We start from the raw sequence: 20276 nt of genomic DNA, 5'->3' as shown, positions 1-20276 counted from the left end.
CGGAAAACCTAAATCAGGATGGCCGCAGACGGGATTGAACCGTCGTCCTCCAGAATGCGAGTCCAGTGTGCTAACCACTGCGCCACCTCGCTCGGTTTTGAAGTAGGAGTGCCGGCCGATGTGGCCGAGCGGTTCTAGGCGCTTCAGTCTGGAACTGCGCGACCACTACAGTCGCAGGTTCGAATCCTGCCTCCGGCATGGATGTTAGTGACGTCCTTAGGTTAGTTAGGTTTAAGTAGTTCTAAGTTCTAGGGGACTGATGACCTTAGATGTTAAGTCCCATAGTACTCAGAGCCATTTGAACCATTTGAAGTAGGAGTCTGAGACAATCCGCTACGCGGAAGTAAACAAACGCGCGCTCGCTCGCAAGCAGCACAACAGGCGTGACGCAGACAGGGCGTGCGCGCCACACCACAGCCAAATTCCGACTGCCACCTGAGCTAAGCACGACTCATAAACTATAGGCACGACGCATAAACTATAGGCCTACATTTCTGACGACGGTGGGTTGTAGAATTTAGAAACATATTTTATGTTCGCGTATTGTAACATTTCTGGAGGCTGAAAAACTCCACTATATGTACCAACACGGGTTCGGAAACAACGATCGTGTGAAACACAGCTAGCATTGTTCGTCCACGAGACCTAGAAAGCAGTATATACAGGGCCCGTGTAGATGCCGTGTTCCTTGACTTCTGGAAGACATTCGATACAGTTCTGCACTGCCAAATAATGAACAAAATACGAGAGCACGGGACTCCAGACCAACTGTGTGATTATACTGAAGAGTTTCTAGCAAACAGAACACAGCATGTCGTTCTTCAGACATAAAAGTAACTTTGGGCTTGCCACAGGGAAGCGTTATAGGACCACAGCTTTTCACCGTATATATAAATGAAGTAGCAAATAAAGTAGAAAGTTCCACGTTGTTTTCGTGGGCGACGCTGTCGTATACAGAGAATATTGCAGCGAGATCCAAGAAGACCCGCTGCGAACCGACGCCTGGTGCGAGGACTGACCATTGATCCTAAAAATGAACAAATGTAACGTATTGCGAATACGTATGCAGCAAGACCCTTTATTGTATGACTGCACAATCGTACAACAATCAGTGGAAGCAGTTACGTCGGTAAAATACTTACGGGTATGAGTATGGAGAAATTGGCAACATAAAATTATTCACGAGTAAGACAGATGCCAGACTGAGAATGATTGGAAGAGTCCTCACGAAATGTAGTCCGTCAACAAAGGAAAAAGCTGGAAAAACGATTGTTCGACCAGTGCTTGAATATTGTTCATCACTGTGGGATCCATATCAGATAAGACTGATAGAGAATATAGGAAAGATCCAAAGAAGAACAGCACGTTTTGTTACAGGTTCATTTACCAAGCATGGAAGGTTCACAGAGATGATCAAGCAACTCCAGTGGCCGTTGCTGCAAGAGAGGTATTTTGCATGACGGTGTGGTTTATTGATAAAGTTCCAAGATTGTACGTTCCTAGAAGAGTGAGGAAATATATTGGTCCGTCTCGGGAGAAGACCATGAATATAAAATCAGAGAGAATCGGACTCAGACGGAGGCTTGCTGGCAATTGTCCATCTGCAAACTATTCGTGAGTGGATTAGGAAAGGCTGAATTGAGAGTGGTACAGAAAGTACTTTCCGCCACACAACCTAACATGGATTGTGAAGTATAGATGCATATGTAGAATGGCACCCTTAACTTGTTACGGGATGGGAAGTTCGTCACACCTCCTCTTACCCACATTTCAATCCTTTTGTGAGGCCTAGGCGATGGAGGACACAATCGTAATGCCCATGGTTTAAATCACAAGGTTTTCTTATGGGTGGGTGATGAAGATATTTCAGACGCACCGCTGCTCAGAATCGACAAGAAAAGGCCTAGAGAGGTGCTACAAGGGTGTCAATGAAACCACCCCTCCCTTGGGGCATTTATTCCTACACATTTGGCGGTCGAAGACGACAGTTCGCAGTGTCATGAGAAACAGGAAGATGTTCTCGACGGTGTCAGACAGTGCTGCCACTCGTGTGCCTGCAACCAAACCGAACGTGATCTGACCTGTTTGGAGTATAGTGCGACCGCTAGTTTTGCTCTTGTATACAGACTGGAACCTCTTGGGAGATTTCAAAACCTTTCGACCAAATTTGAACCTGATCTGAAGCAGTACAGGTTCAGTAACACCGTCCGGTACCCTCGCGCACTTTGGTTGAGCACTTTAAAAATGTACCTGTACAGAGATTCCGACATCAATTCGCAGAGTGGCACTCGGCTGCTGCTTTAGTGCCTGCTGGAGAGCATGTGTAATCTAAGGGGTGTCTAAAGGGCTGTTCTCAGGATTCTGAACAGCAGTCGAGAGCCAGTCAGCTGTATGGGTGTCGAAGTCTCTGTACAGGTACATTTTTAAACAGCTCAATAAAAGTGCGCTGGAGGCACTGAGGTTGTTAGCGTACTGAAGGGTCTCAGAGGGACTCCTCGGCGATTTATTTACGAACATGATACTGTTGAACTCCCCTGTGATCTCGCCACAGGAGGGTGCGAAACAAGAGTGCTGAACGTGCATTTACACCCTTTTTACGGCTTCGGACAACTTTAAGATTTGATCTAATGCACTTGAACTGTCCCTAGTGGTTCCACTCTGTACACAAGAGCGAACTTGGTAGTCGGGCTACACCGTAAAGGGGTCAGATCACATTCAATTGGGTTGCAGCCACACAGTGTCCTTAGAGAATGGTTGAATCATTTGGGCAACTCTGAGCATTATCTAACACTGTGAATTTCCTCGTCTGTTGCACATCGCATTGAAAGCTGCCGCTTTCGACCACTAAGTTGGGGTGGATCAACGCCCCCAAGAGAAGCGGTGGCTTCATTGACCCCCTATGCCATCTGCGAGTCCTTGTCTTGTCGATTCTGAGCGGGGGCTTGTCTGAAATGTTGGGCGTCGCGTTTCTGATCTCCATCGCAGATGCGTCAAACGAATGGGTGACATCTAGTTCAGAAGGCATGTGCCGACCTTCCCATTGTGTGAAACGTCCATGATAGAGTTAATTAGAATTTAATGAAATTTTCTGCCAATGTGACATCATTAATACACATTACACCTCACGTGAACTTCTGAGCTCTGGCCATTTTTTCGCGTGTGACGACAACTGTATGTTTTGATGCATCGCCAAGTCCGAGATTAACGTCGCAGTGTGCCACGCATTTGCACCATTACAAAGAAAGATTAAACACGTAACAAATATCCAACTTCCGTGTCACAGAGGGAGATAATTACGGTGTATCAACAAAGTGACACTTTAATTATGCTGCGCAGTGAAGATTATCTCTAGCTCACGGCAATGATCCCGCCAGCGACAGTGACATGCGACTGAAAACTTACCGCAGCAGTTTCAAAAGTAATTATTGGAAACAAAACTCGTCTTAACCGATAGCCTGAGTGCAGTGGGACGGCCAGTTATTCAGATCTGAACGCAATGTTTAGCATTGCGAGGATGCCGTTTCTCCTGCTGGCAGGTAAGTTAAGTGAATTTCTAGATGGTGGTTACTACAAAGGAAAGGTTCCGACCACACTTAATTTAGATGTACAGTGATAAACGTTATTTTCCCAAAATTAATAATAAACTACATCCATGGAAAGGAAGTAAATATGGAACACTGGTATGATTGGAAATCTGCGCAACACAAGAACCTGAAAATGAGAATCTAGGCACCTTTGATCTAACACTGAAATGAACATGTCGGCTATGTTTATAAGCTGAACCGCTTTCATTAAATCAAATTCCCTACTATTTAAGAAGGACCACGAAATTTCCGCACAAAGAGAATTGAGAAATCACTCTTTTTAAGGCAAGGAATGGGCGCACAGCTCAACACACTAAAAGGAATTCGCAAAGATGTTTTTAAAAGACATTGACCCAATTACATCAAATTACAAGCTGTAGCTGCATGAAGGTACTACATCATTTAAATCGTTTGACCAGCTCGCGCCACAAATGAACGTTTTAATATATGATTCTATGGAAACAATGTCTAGCAAACAGGCGGCTCTTAAATGTTTTCTGAAACGAAACACAGACCATATGTGTCACGTGGTAGAGAGGGATTCACCCTTATTCCACTTTTTGAATTTTGTGGGTGATGAAAGTTAAAATCAACGTCATAAACTGAAAACTATTAGGCCTGTCATTTAATATTTTTTATATATTTTTCAGTTATACCTTTCTTACCAGGACATAGCTTTAGACCAAAGTGTAATGAAATTCAGATAACTTCTTTAACAGGTTCAATGAAATATATATAACTGTGCAATATTTGATGTAGAGATATTGAATGTAGTTATGGCTAATACCTCTTTTTCAAAATTTATATATATATGACTGTATGACAGATGCCACCCTTCCAGCCAATAAAAATGTAGTGCTACACATCGGTGAACCATTGTTGGATAAATGTCAGACATTGCTTACAGAGAGTTAGTATTCTTCGACTGACATGTTTAGATGAGTGATGGGCAGACAGGCAAATGCTGTTGGCATGGTAAGACAAAACAGAAAAACATAGGCCACAAAAAATTTCTAAAACAAAACTGAAACGCGGATACTACGAGTGATTGTCCCCTGCCGTATATCGCGACTGCGCGTGTGAACAATGTCGTCTGTTGTCCGTCTAGCAAACACGAATTTCTTTACATGACTGAAACAGGCAAACTGACAACATAGGGAAGTCTGACTCCCAGAGTGGAGGTGATAAAACCTAAATGTGTCCCGTAATATCAGAAGAGAATGGGTGACAGACTTTCAGGAGGAGCAGATGACAGTTCACGTTCCAATCACGTGACGAAAAGTGAAAGGCTATAGAAAGATAGTTTTCTCTTGATATGTGAACTTTCCACTCCTTCACTGCGTATCACAAAATCACTGTAAAGAAAAACCTGCTACACCAACTTCATGACTACAGTTGCACAGCGGCTGCAAGGGAGTTCACAACCACCTGAGAACTCTGTTCACGGGTGAACAGGCAAAAACGTGGGCTCATTTCCTAATGCATATACCTGGAACTGAAATTAAAAAAAGTGTCAAATTCGGTGCGTTGTGTGCTACTGAACAGGGAAAAGAAGTGTAAGTGCATGGCAGTATAAAAAGTGTGATGTTTCTCTACTTTTACAAGAGGTCTACCATACCCAACAACAATATTAACCGATATTTATTAAATCTGACTTCACACGAACCACTGAAGTATTTAAATATGATCTCACTGGGTTAAGGAAAACTACAAAACGACTTGAACGGAAACGATTGGAAGAATTACGAGGCCCTGGTAGCTCACCATAATTTAATCTGGAGACAGTGGCACATAATCTCCGACACCGACAAGACCCGGCGAAGTGAACGAACTTCCATACCAGACGTACACAAAGAAGCATCCAGCTCGCCTCGTAGATTACTCTACCGCCAAAACGGCTGCGCGTTGCTAACTGGATTGTTTGAAAGTCTCCCGAAACAAGGCATGCAAAGATGCTACCACTTAGGCGTAGTTTACACGACGACATTGGGTTGGTCCACTCGTTGCGTGAAATGAGTTGCACGCTAGTGGTTTCATATTTGACTGTAGACACGGCGACACCAGTATAAACTTCAGTATCGTCGTTTTGTGGGTCACTGAGTCGTGTCTGAAATGAACGTTTTGGCAGCATACGTCGCACGAGTAATGATGGAGTTAAAGCTTATTGCGTGGAATCACTGCATAAGAAAAAAATAAGAAACGTATTTCGATTCGTGACTCGATGAAGAAAAGACGTCAGCTCGGTTGCTCAGCATCCTTGCTCAAATAATTTATAACGGAAGACCCAAGAAGTTATTTTCATGATCTTAGAATGTAAGCAGAACTGAAGGCGTTTCTTCTAAATAGAGTTAATTATGCGATAAGGAGTAAAAGTACTGTAACGCATGAAGCATTTTCGCCAGAACTGAAATGGTATATCATATTGTGTGCATTACAATCGAGAACACTCTGCATGCTATACGGTGTGACCGAGCGGTTCTAGGCGCTACAGTCTGGAACCGCGCGACCGCTACGGTCGCAGGTACGAATCCTGCCTTGGGCATGGATGTGTGTTATGTCCTTAGGTTAGTTAGGTTTAAGTAGTTCTAAGTTCTAGGGGACTGATGACCTCAGATGTTAAGTCCCATAGTGCTCAGAGCCATTTTCTTTTGCATGCTGTAAGATGTGGTTTTAGTTGGTGATGACGCTTTTTCATTAACACCAATAATTATTAACATTAAGAGTAATAATTGTTAATACTGAAAGCAATAGTTATTCGAAGCAGGCCGCATTAAGCAGAGAATGGTTTGCAAACTACTATCTTGAAGGTAGATCTGCAAAGTGGCAATATTTCAAAATTCTAACGTATGCGAATGGGGAGCACTGCTGCGAAGTTTTAAATAATTGAATACTGAATAAAGAATGCGACTTCTTGAATCTGTATAGCCTTCCCTCCTGTCAACAATATTCCTTAACAAAGAGTTGGCCAACTCGAACGACGGGATTTTAGTCTTGCAAACGAGAGCATTGCCAGAGCTAGAATTACACTTGCTTGTATTTTTCCTTATTCAGTTGTATAGTATGCAGCTCGTGGTCTTGCGGTAGTGTTCTCGCTTCCTGAGCACGGGGTCCGGAGTTTGATTCTCGGCGAGGTCACGAGATGACTGGGTGGTGTTGTGTTGTCTTCATCATCATCATTCATACCCATTACGGTCGAAGGAAGGCAATGGCAAACCATCTCCGCTACGGCTTTGCCTAGTCGGCGGTGGGGGTCTCCCGCATCGTTCCCTACGCTCCTCGGAGAATGGGACCTCATCATCATCAGTTGTATATGTGCTCTTAACTCAATAAATTTTGCCTTGCAGCTCAGATATTGTCAAACCATCTATGTTATGATCGCACATGACGATCTCAACGGCAGCAGTATGTTGCTTACTTTTGTAATCAGCAGCACTGAAATCCCACAAACACCTATTCAAAGCATAGAAAAACTCATGCAACTAGTGTCGCCAAATTAGGAACACGTAGAAAGTGTTTAGTTTCACCAACGAGTTGCGCAAACGCGCGGCACGCATGCGCAGTGGCCGGTAGCGCATTTGTCTGCAACCTAGTGTCGTCGTGTAAACTACGCTTACTGCAGAGAAGTGCACATTCGCGCGGGTATCGGTATTAACGCGGAATTTCTCGTATCGATAAGTAACTGAACTTAACTGGAGCGTCTGATATACACGAGGGCGTGCTGAAAAGTAATGCCTCAGAAATTTTTAAGAGACAACTCAAAGTTCTTAAGTAAAACTAACGTTGTAGTGTTGGCAGAAGAGCCAACTCTGTTTTTCTAGAGGAGGCCGAAATGCACTCGTTTAATTACACGCTGACTGGCGTTAGGTCTGGAACAGGTCAGAGAAATAAGACTAGCAAAACAGGAGGTAACTGGTAGAATACTTAACTTTAATCCACAATTGTAGAACATCTCTCGTTACGGTACATGCTTCATAATATTAATTATCAATTGAATACGGCGCCTTGCTAGGTCGTAGCAAATGTAGCTGAAGGCTATGCTAACTATCGTCTCGGCAAATGAGAGCGTATCGGTCAGTGTAGCTTCGCTAGCAAAGTCGGCTGTACAACTGGGGCGAGTGCTAGTAAGTCTCTCTAGACCTGCCGTGTGGTGGCGCTCGGTCTGCTATCACTGACAGTGGCGACACGCGGGTCCGGCGTATACTAATGGACCGCGGCCGATTTAAAGGCTACCACCTAGCAAGTGTGGTGTCTGGCGGTGACACCACAAACGTCATTAACTTTTTACATTCTTATTCTTCATGTCCATATATTTGCAGCCCTCTGCCGCAGGAGGGCTCTCAATTCTAGCGTGTAACATGTCGGTGTGTGATGTATGGCTTCAGGTGAGGTGGTGTAATCGAGTTTCGCATGCGAAGAGTTCGTCCATCATGGAGCACCCTCTCCTTCAGTACGACAATGCCAAACCACACCCCAGCGTTGCGATGTCTGCTACAATCCGACGCTTTGAGTTGGCTGTCATCGATCATCCTCTATAATGTCCCGATTTGGCCCCATCCGATTTCCATCTGTTTCCAAAACCTAAAGAACACCTTCGAGGAGTTCACTTTGATAGTTATGAAGCGGTGCAAGCAGACATAAGATTGCGGCTCCGTCAAGATTGTCAAACATTCCACAGGAACGGCATCAATAAACTGATCTCTCTCGGAGAAATGTGTTTTGAAAAGGATGTGAAAAGAAGTGATGCGGTCCATGACCTGGTCCTAGACATTAGAAAAGGAGTGAGAAGAGCAGTAAGAAGAAGGGCTTTAACATGGAAAAGATAATGAATAGTATGTCAAAGCTGGAAAAATGGGCAATCCACACGGCGGATTTTGTGGTCGGGTAGGAGAAGACAGTTGCAGTTCCGTTGTGATAGGATGCGGAGAGTGCTAATATACGGTTAAGTGAAGTGACATCGTGTTAGCTGGTCTAATGAAGACTCAGGCTCCGACTCAGACTCGATATGCCGGCCACACAACTGCTGAAACAGACCGCGGCCAGAACTATGTGAAACTCGCAAGATACTGCGGACTGCACTGGGAGACGCTCGCAACACGTCCAGTAGTGCCCTCAGTGACGGTGCCTGGCATTATTTAGGGACCAGCATTGGTCGTTTTTCCTTACTTCCGATCACCTAGCATCTTGTGCACTATCTGAGTGTGAAATACCTGTCGTGGCCTGTAAACTTGGCTTCTTTCTTATTGGTTTCATTGGAAGTCATTGATACTTTATACGATGACTTTGATTTTGATTCCTAGAATGTCTGGTGAAGCTGATTCCTAGAATGTCTGGTGAAGCTATCACGTTCTATTGGGGGTTCTAGTGGACTTTGGCTGGGCCTCGGCAGGTTAAGAATAATTTCAGTTATCCTACTGTGACTGTGTTTCAGTTTGTTAATAAATGAGAGTATTCGTCAAGTCACTGTCGAATACTTCAGAGCTGACACATCTGTGTCAGAGTATGAAGGCTGTTAATGAGGGATGATACGAAAGGTTCTGTGATACCAGGTTCTTAGGAAGTTAAGGAAATCTGAAACGTGAAATGTGAAAAAGAAGAGGGGAAGAAACTGATTATCTTATAAACACTTCGAATGGGTGATTGTAGCCAGATATAGAATTCGAGGCGGACTGTTTAGCGTTCGAGGATTTGGAGGGAGTGACGGTATTTTAGTGCATCGTAAATACAGGCCACGATGGCTTGACAGAAGACATGTTCTGTTAGTGACATACAGATACATTCATTTTGAAAAAAAAAAAAAGCCTTTTTTGCTCTAATGTATTTTATTCTTCCAGAAGTGTTTCACTTTTTGCTTTAAGGCATCTTCAATGTAAAATACAATGATGCAGTTTTGTTTTTATATTTGATTTATGTAGATTATAAAACATTTCCAGCCTCGTTTCTTACGTTAATAAATGAGTGCTACAGGTCTTTGCTCTTTTGGTTGGCCTCTGCGTTTCCTGTCATCTGGTCGCATGCTGGAGGTCGCATTATAACTTCACTTACCCAAACCTAACCTTATTTTCATCACAATTTTCATATTGTTATTGCTGTGGATAAATCTTAGTTTTCTGTCACTAGTTGTGGGTATTTTTCAAAAACTGTAATTTGAAGTCGTACGACTGCGTGGCCAGTTTAGGTCTCATTCTGTTTGGTTTCTTTACGTACGCGTTGCCAACCTAATGAGGTATATGCTGAAAATTAGCGTCTGCTAATTTCAGTTCTCTTTATCTCTCTCTCTCTCTCCCTCTCTCTGTATGTGTGTGTGTGTGTTTGTGTGTGTGTGTGCGTGTGTGTCGTGTTGCGACGGGATCTTCTCACGAAATTTCATCTCTAACTTTCTCCTCCAAATGCGAAAATATTTTATTGACGCCGACCTACAGAGGAGAAAGGATCATCCTAATAAAATAAGGGAAAAATGAGCTGTCACGGTTAGGTATAGGTGTTCGTTTTTTCCACGCGCTGTTAGAGAGTAGAATAACAGAATTATTGTGAAGATGGTTCGATGAACCGTCTACCAGGCTCTGAAGTATGATTTACAGACTGGCCGTGATTTCAGTGAAGATGCCTTAAAGTAAAAGGCAGAATGTGTATCGAAGAAATAAAATACATTGCATCTAGACAGGTGGTTTTTATTTACAAAACGAAGATTTTTGTTCTTTTTGCGGATGGTGGCAACGCAAACAAACTTATAATTTGAGGTGGAAGGATGTAACTTCCATGCTTGACCAGTTAGAATTTTAAATAGTTTTAGTGCATTATGAACTTTTAGTGTATAGTTAGTACGTGGAATTTACATTATACTTTATGTTTAGGGGCTTTACAGAGGAGTTTTAGTGTGTTTGTTAATTGCGTAGCACGGTTTTTAATGGTGCGGTAGAAGTCTTATAGCCGAAATTTTCGGTGTTTCATCCTATAAATTTGTCCTTCCTCTTGGACCGGTTGATCATGAGGAGTCACTATTTGCATCAGATGGTAGACTAGTTTAAGTGAGATTGTAGGTCGTTGAGATATTCAGGAGAATATGATAATCGGCCAGGAAGGCGATATCGTCAGCGCACTTGAGCTGGTAGACCATCTATGCGACCTCATTGCGATTTTCGCTTAATTGAAAGTAGACGACCAATACCTTTAATACGTTAAAATATATTTGAGGTACAGAGTTATGTGTCTCATTAAATCAGAATTAAAATTCCATCACTTTGCATATTGTCGTTTTCGTTATTTCATTTTATTTATTCATTTAACTTGACAAGAACACAGTCAGAGTATGTTTCTTGACAAAGTCACGCCGATAAACTACCTACGCCGGCCAGAGTGGCCGTGCGGTTCCAGGCGCTACAGTCTGGAACCGAGTGACCGCTCCGGCCGCAAGTTCGAATCCTGCCTCGGGCATGGATGTGTGTGATGTCCTTAGGTTAGTTAGGTTTAATTAGTTATAAGTTCTAGGCAACTGATGACCTCAGAAGTTAAGTCGCATAGTGCTCAGAGCCATTAAATACCTACGCGAAACTTTGCAAACCCATACGAAATGGAACGAGCATGTAAGGGTTCTACATCTACATCTACATCCATACTCCGCAAGCCACCTGACGGTGTGTGGCGGTACCTTGAGTACCTCTCTCGGTTCTCCCTTCTATTCCAGTCTCGTATTGTTCGTGGAAAGAAGGATTGTCGGTATGCCTCTGTGTGGGCTCTAATCTATCTGATTTTATCCTCATGGTCTCTTCGCGAGATATACGTAGGAGGGAGCAATATACTGCTTGACTCTTCGGTGAAGGTATGTTCTCGAAACTTTGACAAAAGCCCGTACCGAGCTACTGAGCGTCTCTCCTGCAGAGTCTTCCACTGGAGTTTATCTATCATCTCCGTAACGCTTTCGCGATTACTAAATGATCCTGTAACGAAGCGCGCTGCTCTCCGTTGGATCTTCTCTATATCTTCTATCAACCCTATCTGGTACGGATCCCACACTGCTGAGCAGTATTCAAGCAGTGGGCGAATAAGCGTACTGTAACCTACTTCTTTTGTTTTCGGATTGCATTTCGATAGGATTCTTCCAATGAATCTCAGTCTGGCATCTGCTTTACCGACGATCAACATTATATGATCATTCCATTTTAAATCCCTCCTAATGCGTACTCCCAGATAATTTATGGTATTAACTGCTTCCAGTTGCTGACCTGCTATTTTGATAAAGGATCTATCTTTCTGTGTATTCGCAGCACATTACACTTGTCTACATTGAGATTCAATTGCCATTCCCTGCACCATGCGTCAATTCGCTGCAGATCCCCCTGCATTTCAGTACAATTTTCCATTGTTACAACCTCTCGATACACCACAGCATCATCTGCAAAAAGCCTCAGTGAACTTCCGATGTCATCCACAAGGTCATTTATGTATATTGTGAATAGCAACGGTCCTATGACACTCCCCTGCGGCACACCTGAAATCACTCTTACTTCGGAAGACTTCTCTCCATTGAGAATGACATGCTGCGTCCTGTTATCTAGGAACTCCTCAATCCAATCACACAATTGGTCTGATAGTCCATATGCTCTTACTTTGTTCATTAAACGACTGTGGGGAACTGTATCGAACGCCTTGCGGAAGTCAAGAAACACGGCATCTACCTGTGAACCCGTGTCTTTGGCCCTCTGAGTCTCGTGGACGAATAGCGCGAGCTGGGTTTCACATGACCGTCTTTTTCGAAACCCATGCTGATTCCTACAGAGTAGATTTCTAGTCTCCAGAAAAGTCAGTATACTCGAACACAATACGTGTTCCAAAATTCTACAACTGATCGACGTTAGAGATATAGGTCTATAGTTCTGCACATCTGCTCGACGTCCCTTCTTGAAAACGGGGATGACCTGTGCCCTTTTCCAATCCTTTGAAACGCTACGCTCTTCTAAAGACCTACGGTACACCGCTGCAAGAAGGGGGGCAAGTTCCTTCGCGTACTCTGTGTAAAATTGAACTGGTATCCTATCAGGTCCAGAGGCCTTTCCTGTTTTGAGCGAATTTAATTGTTTCACTATACCTCTGTCGTCTATTTCGATATCTACCATTTTGTCATCTGTGCGATAATCTAGAGAAGGAACTACAGTGCAATCTTCCGCTGTGAAACAACTTTGGAAAAAGACATTTAGTATTTCGGCCTTTAGTCTGTCATCCTCTGTTTCAGTACCATTTTGGTCACAGAGTGTCTGGACATTTTGTTTTGATCCACCTACCGCTTTGGCATAAGACCAAAATTTCTTAGGATTTTCTGCCAAGTCAGTACATAGAACTTTACTTTTGAATTCATTGAACGCCTCTCGCATAGCCCTCCTCACACTACATTTCGCTTCGCGTAATTTTTGTTTGTCTGCAAGGCTTTGGCTATGTTTATGTTTGCTGTGAAGTTCCGTTTGCTTCCGCAGCAGTTTTATAACTCGGTTGTTGTACCACGGTGGCTCTTTTCCATCTCTTACGATCTTGCTGGGCACATACTCATCTAACGCATTATGTACGACGGTTTTGAACTTTGTCCACTGATCCTCAACACTATCTGTACTTGAGACAAAACTTTTGTGTTGAGCCAACAGGTACTCTGAAATCTGCTTTTTGTCACTTTTTCTGAACAGAAAAATCTTCCTACCCTTTTTAATATTCCTATTTACGGCTGAAATCATCGATGCCGTAACCGCTTTATGATCGCTGATTCCCTGTTCTGCGTTAACTTTCTCAAATAGTTCAGGTCTGTTTGTCACCAGAAGGTCTAATATGTTATCGCCACGAGTCGGTTCTCTGTTTAACTGCTCAAGGTACTTTTCAGATAAAGCACTTAAAAAAATTTCACTGGATTCTTTGTCCCTGCCACCCGTTATGAACGTCTGAGTCTCCCAGTCTATATCCGGCAAATTAAAATCTCCACCCAGAACTATAACATGGTGGGGAAATCTACTCGAAATATTTTCCAAATTATCCTTCAGGTGCTCAGCCACAACAGCTGCTGAGCCAGGGGGCCTATAGAGACATCCAATTAGCATGTCTGAGCCTGCTTTAACCGTGACCTTCACCCAAATCATTTCACATTTCGGATATCCGTCAATTTCCTTCGATACTATTGCACTTCTTATCGCTATAAACACGCCTCCCCCTTCACTGTCCAGCCTGTCTCTGCGGTATACATTCCAATCTGAGTTTAGGATTTCATTACTGTTTACGTCTGGTTTCAGCCAACTTTCTGCCCCTAGTACTAAAAGCAAATACACACGGAAGAAGAAGTGACAAGTAAGAAAAATACAGTTAATACTTAAATTAAGGTTGTAGTATGGAATGCGAATGGTTGACTTCGGTTTATTGGGAGAGCTTTAGAACAGAGTAGTTCATCTGTAAAGGAGACCGCATGTAGAACACTAGTACTGCCCGAGAGTTTGGATACACAATAAGCTGGATTAAAGGAATACTTCGAAGCAGTTTAGGGGCGGGCTGCTAGATTTGTTACCGATAGGTTACAGAGATGCTTCGGCAACTCAAATGGGAATCCCTGGAGAGAGGGCGACGTTCTTTTCGAGGAACATTGGTGACACAATTTCGGGGGCCGGAATTTGAAGCTGACTGCGGAACGATTCTACTGTCGACAATGCACTTCGCGTAAGGACCAGAAAAATAAAAGAAGAGAAATTACTGTTCGTATGGAGGTATATACGTAGCTACCTGTCCATCACTTTATTTACAGGTGGAAGAGAAAATTAATGACCATGGGTGGTACAAATGGCTCTGAGCACTATGGGACTTAACTTCTGAGGTCATCAGTCCCCTAGGGACTGATGAAAAAATGGTTCAAATGAGTCTGAGCACTATGGGACTCAACATCTGAGGTCATCAGTCCCCTAGAACTTAGAACTACTTAAACCTAACTAACCTAAGGACATCACACACATCCATGCCCGAGGCAGGATTCGAACCTGCGACCGCAGTGGTCGCGCGGTTCCAGACTGCAGCGCCTTGAACCGCTCGACCACCCCGACCGGTTTGGTGGTACAAAGTACCCTGCGGCACGCACAATATGGTGGCTTGAGGAGTAAGTATGCAGACGTTGAAGTGTATGTAAAAAAACAAATTTTGTATGCATACAGCATAAATGATTGCCTCGTTTCTCCACACAGTTCACTCAAAGTACAATTTCGTGGGCTGAGAAAAGTAATAGGCGGTGTCCCGTTTCCGTTAAATTCTCCGTCTTCTTGTTGAGAAACACTGACGGTTGCTGTTACTACTAGTCCCATAATATCCGAAGGCATTATCCTACACTATCAGTTGGCCGAAACTGCCCTTTCACTTAATGATTCGATAATGCAAGTTTCCTTACTATGTACTTAAATTAAAACAACACAATTTAGTTTGGTACTTGGAAATGAAGTTGGAAACAAACAATTTAGTACCCACATACGATGTTTGCCGTCGAGTAACACAACATGAACTAACAGTTTCACCAACTCTAAAATTCGTAATTTCTCTGCAAGACAGGTTCACTATCGACCTGGAAAAAACCAGTCTTTGAATGATACTGCCATTTGCCTTCCGACGCGATAGCACTGAACTTTATTGGTAGCTTCTATTCGTCCCATTGTTTCTGTTCATCCTATTATACGGTATCTGATCATGTACACAAGTCATCGCATAACAGGATGTGATTGCCCCACGTGAAGTAAGTGAATATTAAAACGTACAGTCAAATGGCGAAAATTGCATTGTGTTAAAAAAATATGACAGATGAAGTGGGCTTGATCTCTGATTCGAGATGCAGCGCAGCGAGAAGACGATGAATCTCACATAGAGTAAGGTAGGTGTGTAATTTTTCTGGTAGCAGCCTTCCCAAATGTACGTATAGAGAAGTGACATACCCGAATAGCTGGATGTTGAAGATGTAAGTAACGTAACCGTTTGTGGTTAGTTTTAAACGTCTAGATGTTTTATTTCTCGTGCCACGCTGGATGCCTTCCCAATAGTGCAGGCTAGAAAAGACGAACCATTGCACAAGTTTACGTTTCATATTCTGTGAAAATTTGTACCTACACTTCTGGAGTTATTACGGGAAAAGAGAAGTTTTCTTTTACGTGACGTTAAGATTTTCTGCGCAGCTGAGGTGCACATCATAAGGTGCACGCTAGTTCTCCACCGTGATATCGGCATAGGGTACTACGATACCGTCGAGCAGTGCAGAAGGCAAATGTTCGTTTAGTTTGGAAAGGGTGCTTTAATAACCTGCGACTTTCTTCCATTTAGTTCACGTTTTACGCTTTTCGCCCATCTGACCACTAAACGCAGATTGTCATTCGTCCAAGTTACGGCAATAGTGATAAGCATACTGAAGGTAAAATTGGTCACCACCAGCAGATATCTCGCCAATACGCTAAACTTCCGTGTCCAACTTGATTATTGGCCTCTTTTAACTGAGGAAGAGAGTGAACCAATTACTTCAGGTATTATACAGGGTGGCTTAGAAATGCTCCGACAGACTACGAGGGATTGCAGATGGCGTCTTAATGAACAAATCGAGGACAGGAACCCTTGTCCATAAAACGTCATCCAATGACGCTACGACGCTACAGAGCGTCAAAGCAACAGGTGGCACAATGCCATCCCTTCGGCGGCAAACGTGACCTTTACGCTGATGGAACATAGGAGAAACGTGTCGCAATGTTGTTTATTCCTCAGTGATCGCGATTGATTGCTACGATCGCCAGGGGAGAAGATGGAGCTTTCTGCTGCACCTTCCATGAAAGCGATGTTTTACTTCTTTGCTGGATAATAGTTTCTGACACAGGATTCTATCTGCATTTTACTTGTCTCCTAGAACCGTCTAAAATCCCCATTGTTTTTCGATACAGCGGACAAAAATAAACTGTGTCTGAAACCTTCGTCTACCAAGGCAGCGGAGCATTGCATTCATAGAAGACAAGGCCTGTCTACGCAGCAGCAAGCTTTGTTTTCTGCACTGGCGATCGTGGCAACCAATTGGTATCGATCGATAGCAAATAACATTGCGAAACATACCGCCTATGGTCCGTTAGCGTCAAAGCCACGTTTATTGCCGAAGGAGTGGATTTATTGACTTGCGTCGGTGCCTGTAACGATCTGCAGCGTCGTTGGATAATGATCCTGGAGACGGGTCCCTGTCCTACATTTGTTCCTCAAGACACTATCTTCAGCCTCTCGAAGTGTGTCATAAGATTTCTGAGACACCCTGCATATGTAGCTGAAGTGGTTGATCTCATTGATCCCATAGAGCTGTTTTCAGGTTGTCATTCACCTTCATCGTCGTCAGTAGATCTGATTCCAGTTAAACGGGGTGTGTATGATACCTGGATGTGGGTGGTGATTATCCACTGAATATGGGTGCAGGAACAGCAGAGAAGGCAGGTCGTGGATGCAAGAAACCACTTATTGCTGTTTGTTTACATTTATTCGATTTTGATGCAGCTAGTGTTGTTGCCGAGCACAGCATATACACCGCCACTGTGTTTCTTGGTACGTCGACATCTGACCCATCCTTGTACATTGTGCTGACCGTGCAGTACCGATAGGAATGCTGGAAGCGGAACACAGTGAGCTCCCACAACCTGGTAATACTATTTACCTGATGTGTGACGGTGGCTGTTATTGTTAGCGTAGCAATTCCTGTGTGGAGAGCAGAGTATGTTAAAGGGGTAATTACAACCAGAACTCTTTGGAGCGCCGAATGTATGAGCAGTGTACAGATGAGCCGATAGAACATAGGGCCTTAAAAAACAAAAAGACAGTAATAACCTTCGTGGACTTCACAAAGGCATATGAGTCCATCGACGGACAGACTCTTGTCAGGATCCTGAAGAACAGGGGACTTGATGGAACTACACAAGAACTCATAAAAGAAATTCTGACAGATACAAAAGCAAGGGTGAGATTCAGAGAAGCACTGTCAGAAGAATTTGAGATCAAGACTGGTGTTAAATAATGAGATGGATTGTCACCACTGTTGTTCAGTATAGCACTGAACGAAGTGATCAGGCAGTGGAGAGCAAGAAACGAGGAAATGGGAATACCAAAGACCCATGTGGGGGACAAAAAGGACAACAGGGCTCAAGTGGACTGCCTAGCCTTTGCAGATGACACAGCAATAGTAAGTGAGACAGAAGAAGATGCAAAGACACCACTCGACAACTTATGTAAGGTAGCCAGAAAGGTGGGACTGAGGATCTCCTATATCAAGACAAAGACACTAAATACCACTGCAGAATGGAAAACACCGGATGGCACTGTGCAGTTCGTGGACAAATTTAAATACTTGGGAGAATTTATAACAGGAAGGAACAGAAGCAAGGAGGAAATAACAGAGAGCATAATTAAGATGAGGTCAGCCTTCTGCATGACGAGAGAGATATACAATAAAAAGAATATATTCACACAGGCAAAGTTAAGCCACTACAAGGCAACGATGAGGAATGCAGTATTATATGCTGCTGAGACGATGACAGAAGGAAGAAATGGGGCAGAACAACTAGAGAAAAAAGAGAGAAAAGTACTGAGAAAAATACTAGGCCCCAAAAGAGGTGGAGAGAGTTGGATGCGAAGACCTAGGGAAGAATTGTACCGGAACATGATAACAATATCCGGGGAAATCAGACTCAAAAGGGCAAGGTTTGCTGGAGATGTAGTTAGGATAATTATGCACAGAATGACGAATAGAGTGTGGGAAACAACAGGGAGGACAAGGGGAAAGACAGGAACCAAGTGGGTTGTTGAACTTCGGAAGGACTGGTTGGAATCGGGGGTCAAGGTCGAAGGAAAGGAAAATTGGAGGAAAAAATATACACCGACCAATATGCCGGAGATCAACGACAGAGAAGATTACAGGAAAATATTAGAGTGTCACCAGTGGAGCCGACAGGAGAAACGGATACTGAAGATCTCGGAAGAAGAGCGGGAAAGAAGAAGAGAAAGACTGAAGTGGTTCTGGGAGAAGAAGAGGAAAATTCAGTCCACGAAGGGGCTACCCGTTGTCCTACAGAGGCCGTAAAGCAAGAAGAAGAAGAATATGACCATAGTCCATCACGTGACGTCGACTACGAGATTATCTCTGGTAACGCCAACATTCTCAATTGAAAGTAATCGATCTTTATTCTTAAGTTTCAATTTTGTCATCCAAACTTTATCTAATATAACACCTCCCCATTCTCTATCAAAATTATTGTGATGTTTACAAATCACAGTAGCCTCTTTATACATACGCGCCTGATAATGCGATATTTTCGACATGACACTCGCCTCAGTGAATTTTATTTCATGATCCGCTACGGCCGATTGATCCGTATGTCCTAGCTGATATATCCTCTTGTATTTAAACAGATGGGTGTTAATAGTTCTTCTTGTGGTACCAGTACAAACCAATCTACGACTACAAGAAATTTTGTATACACTCGATCTGGCCAAAGAATGTGTATCTTTTGCTAGCCTGTTTTATCTTCTTGGTAGGTCTGAAGGTAGTTTCCACCCCATACTTGCTCAACACTTTCCAATGTGATCTGTGATTTTGCTGATGAATGGATGGAAAACTTTCTCCTTGGGCAGCCACCGTTCCGTGTCGATCCTAATTCACTCCATAGGGTAAAGTGCTCAATGTATCTCCTTGTTGGAATAGCCAGGTCTTATAATAATGACGGTTTCCATCGCTAAAACAGAGATAGAATGATGTTTCATCCACTTCTACTACATGCCGCTCTAGCTCAACTTTGGCGTGATGCAAGCAGATATGAGTGTGTAACCACTGGCTACCACAGAGAGAACTTGTACACTCACTGGGAATTTACTTCCCTCCTTATATAGAATCCTAGTACTGCCAATCCCAGCGAATCAACATGCCGGCCGCGGTGGCCGTGCGGTTCTGGCGCTGCAGTCCGGAACCGCGGGACTGCTACGGTCGCAGGTTCGAATCCTGCCTCGGGCATGGGTGTGTGTGATGTCCTTAGGTTAGCTAGGTTGAAGTAGTTCTAAGTTCTAGGGGACTTATGACCTAAGATGTTGAGTCCCATAGTGCTCAGAGCCATTTGAACCATCTGAACCATTTGAATCAACATGATTCTGACCTGCACTGCTTACCTTTCAGTGTGGCAGACTTCATTTTACTTCACCAAGTACGCTCTCATTCACAACCAATACCCTAGATCCATTATCCACGACTGCGTGCTGAAAAGTAATGCCTCCAAATGTTGTTGTGTGAAAATACTTAACGTTTCTTAAATAATAAAACAAACGTTATTAACATTCTGCATCTTTGGTACAGTGGACTCAATTAATCCTCGAGAATAAATCAATAGGATATTTCTTGTTGGAAATGTAATGTAGTTTAAGTTTGTTCTGATAAAAAGTTTCGCTAAAAGCCGTGGTGTTTGAGATATTTAAGACAAACCTAAAAAAGTTACCTACACACCACAACGTTCGCACCTCACTTGTCAGGGTTGTATTTTTTTTCATGACTCCCGCCCCCCCCCCCCCCCCACACACACACGCCCTTCCCTCCGGCGCCCCCTCCCCCCCCCCCCCCCAACATTCAACAAAAATTTGCCACAACGTGATTTTTTTCTCCAGTCGCTATTTTTCAGTCTTCGTTCACTGGGCTATATGGTC

The 20276-nt window shown here is 43.4% G+C and overlaps 1 protein-coding gene across 1 annotated transcript in view; it reads right to left on the bottom strand.

Annotated features, from left to right (window-relative positions):
- Positions 1 to 16992: 16992 nt before the first annotated feature.
- LOC126471202 (agrin-like) overlaps positions 16993 to 20276 on the bottom strand; it is a 121692-nt gene continuing 118408 nt past the window's right edge. Inside the window, exon 7 of the mRNA XM_050099315.1 lies at positions 16993 to 17291. Within this exon, the coding sequence (XP_049955272.1) occupies positions 16993 to 17291 (299 nt within the window). The remainder of the gene's footprint in view (positions 17292 to 20276) is intronic.

This window comes from Schistocerca serialis, chromosome 3 (genome assembly GCF_023864345.2).
Source record: "Schistocerca serialis cubense isolate TAMUIC-IGC-003099 chromosome 3, iqSchSeri2.2, whole genome shotgun sequence".
Taxonomy (NCBI): Eukaryota; Metazoa; Arthropoda; class Insecta; order Orthoptera; family Acrididae; genus Schistocerca; species Schistocerca serialis.
Note: the sequence above shows the minus strand (reverse complement) of the source record. Positions and strands in the feature narration are given on the sequence as shown.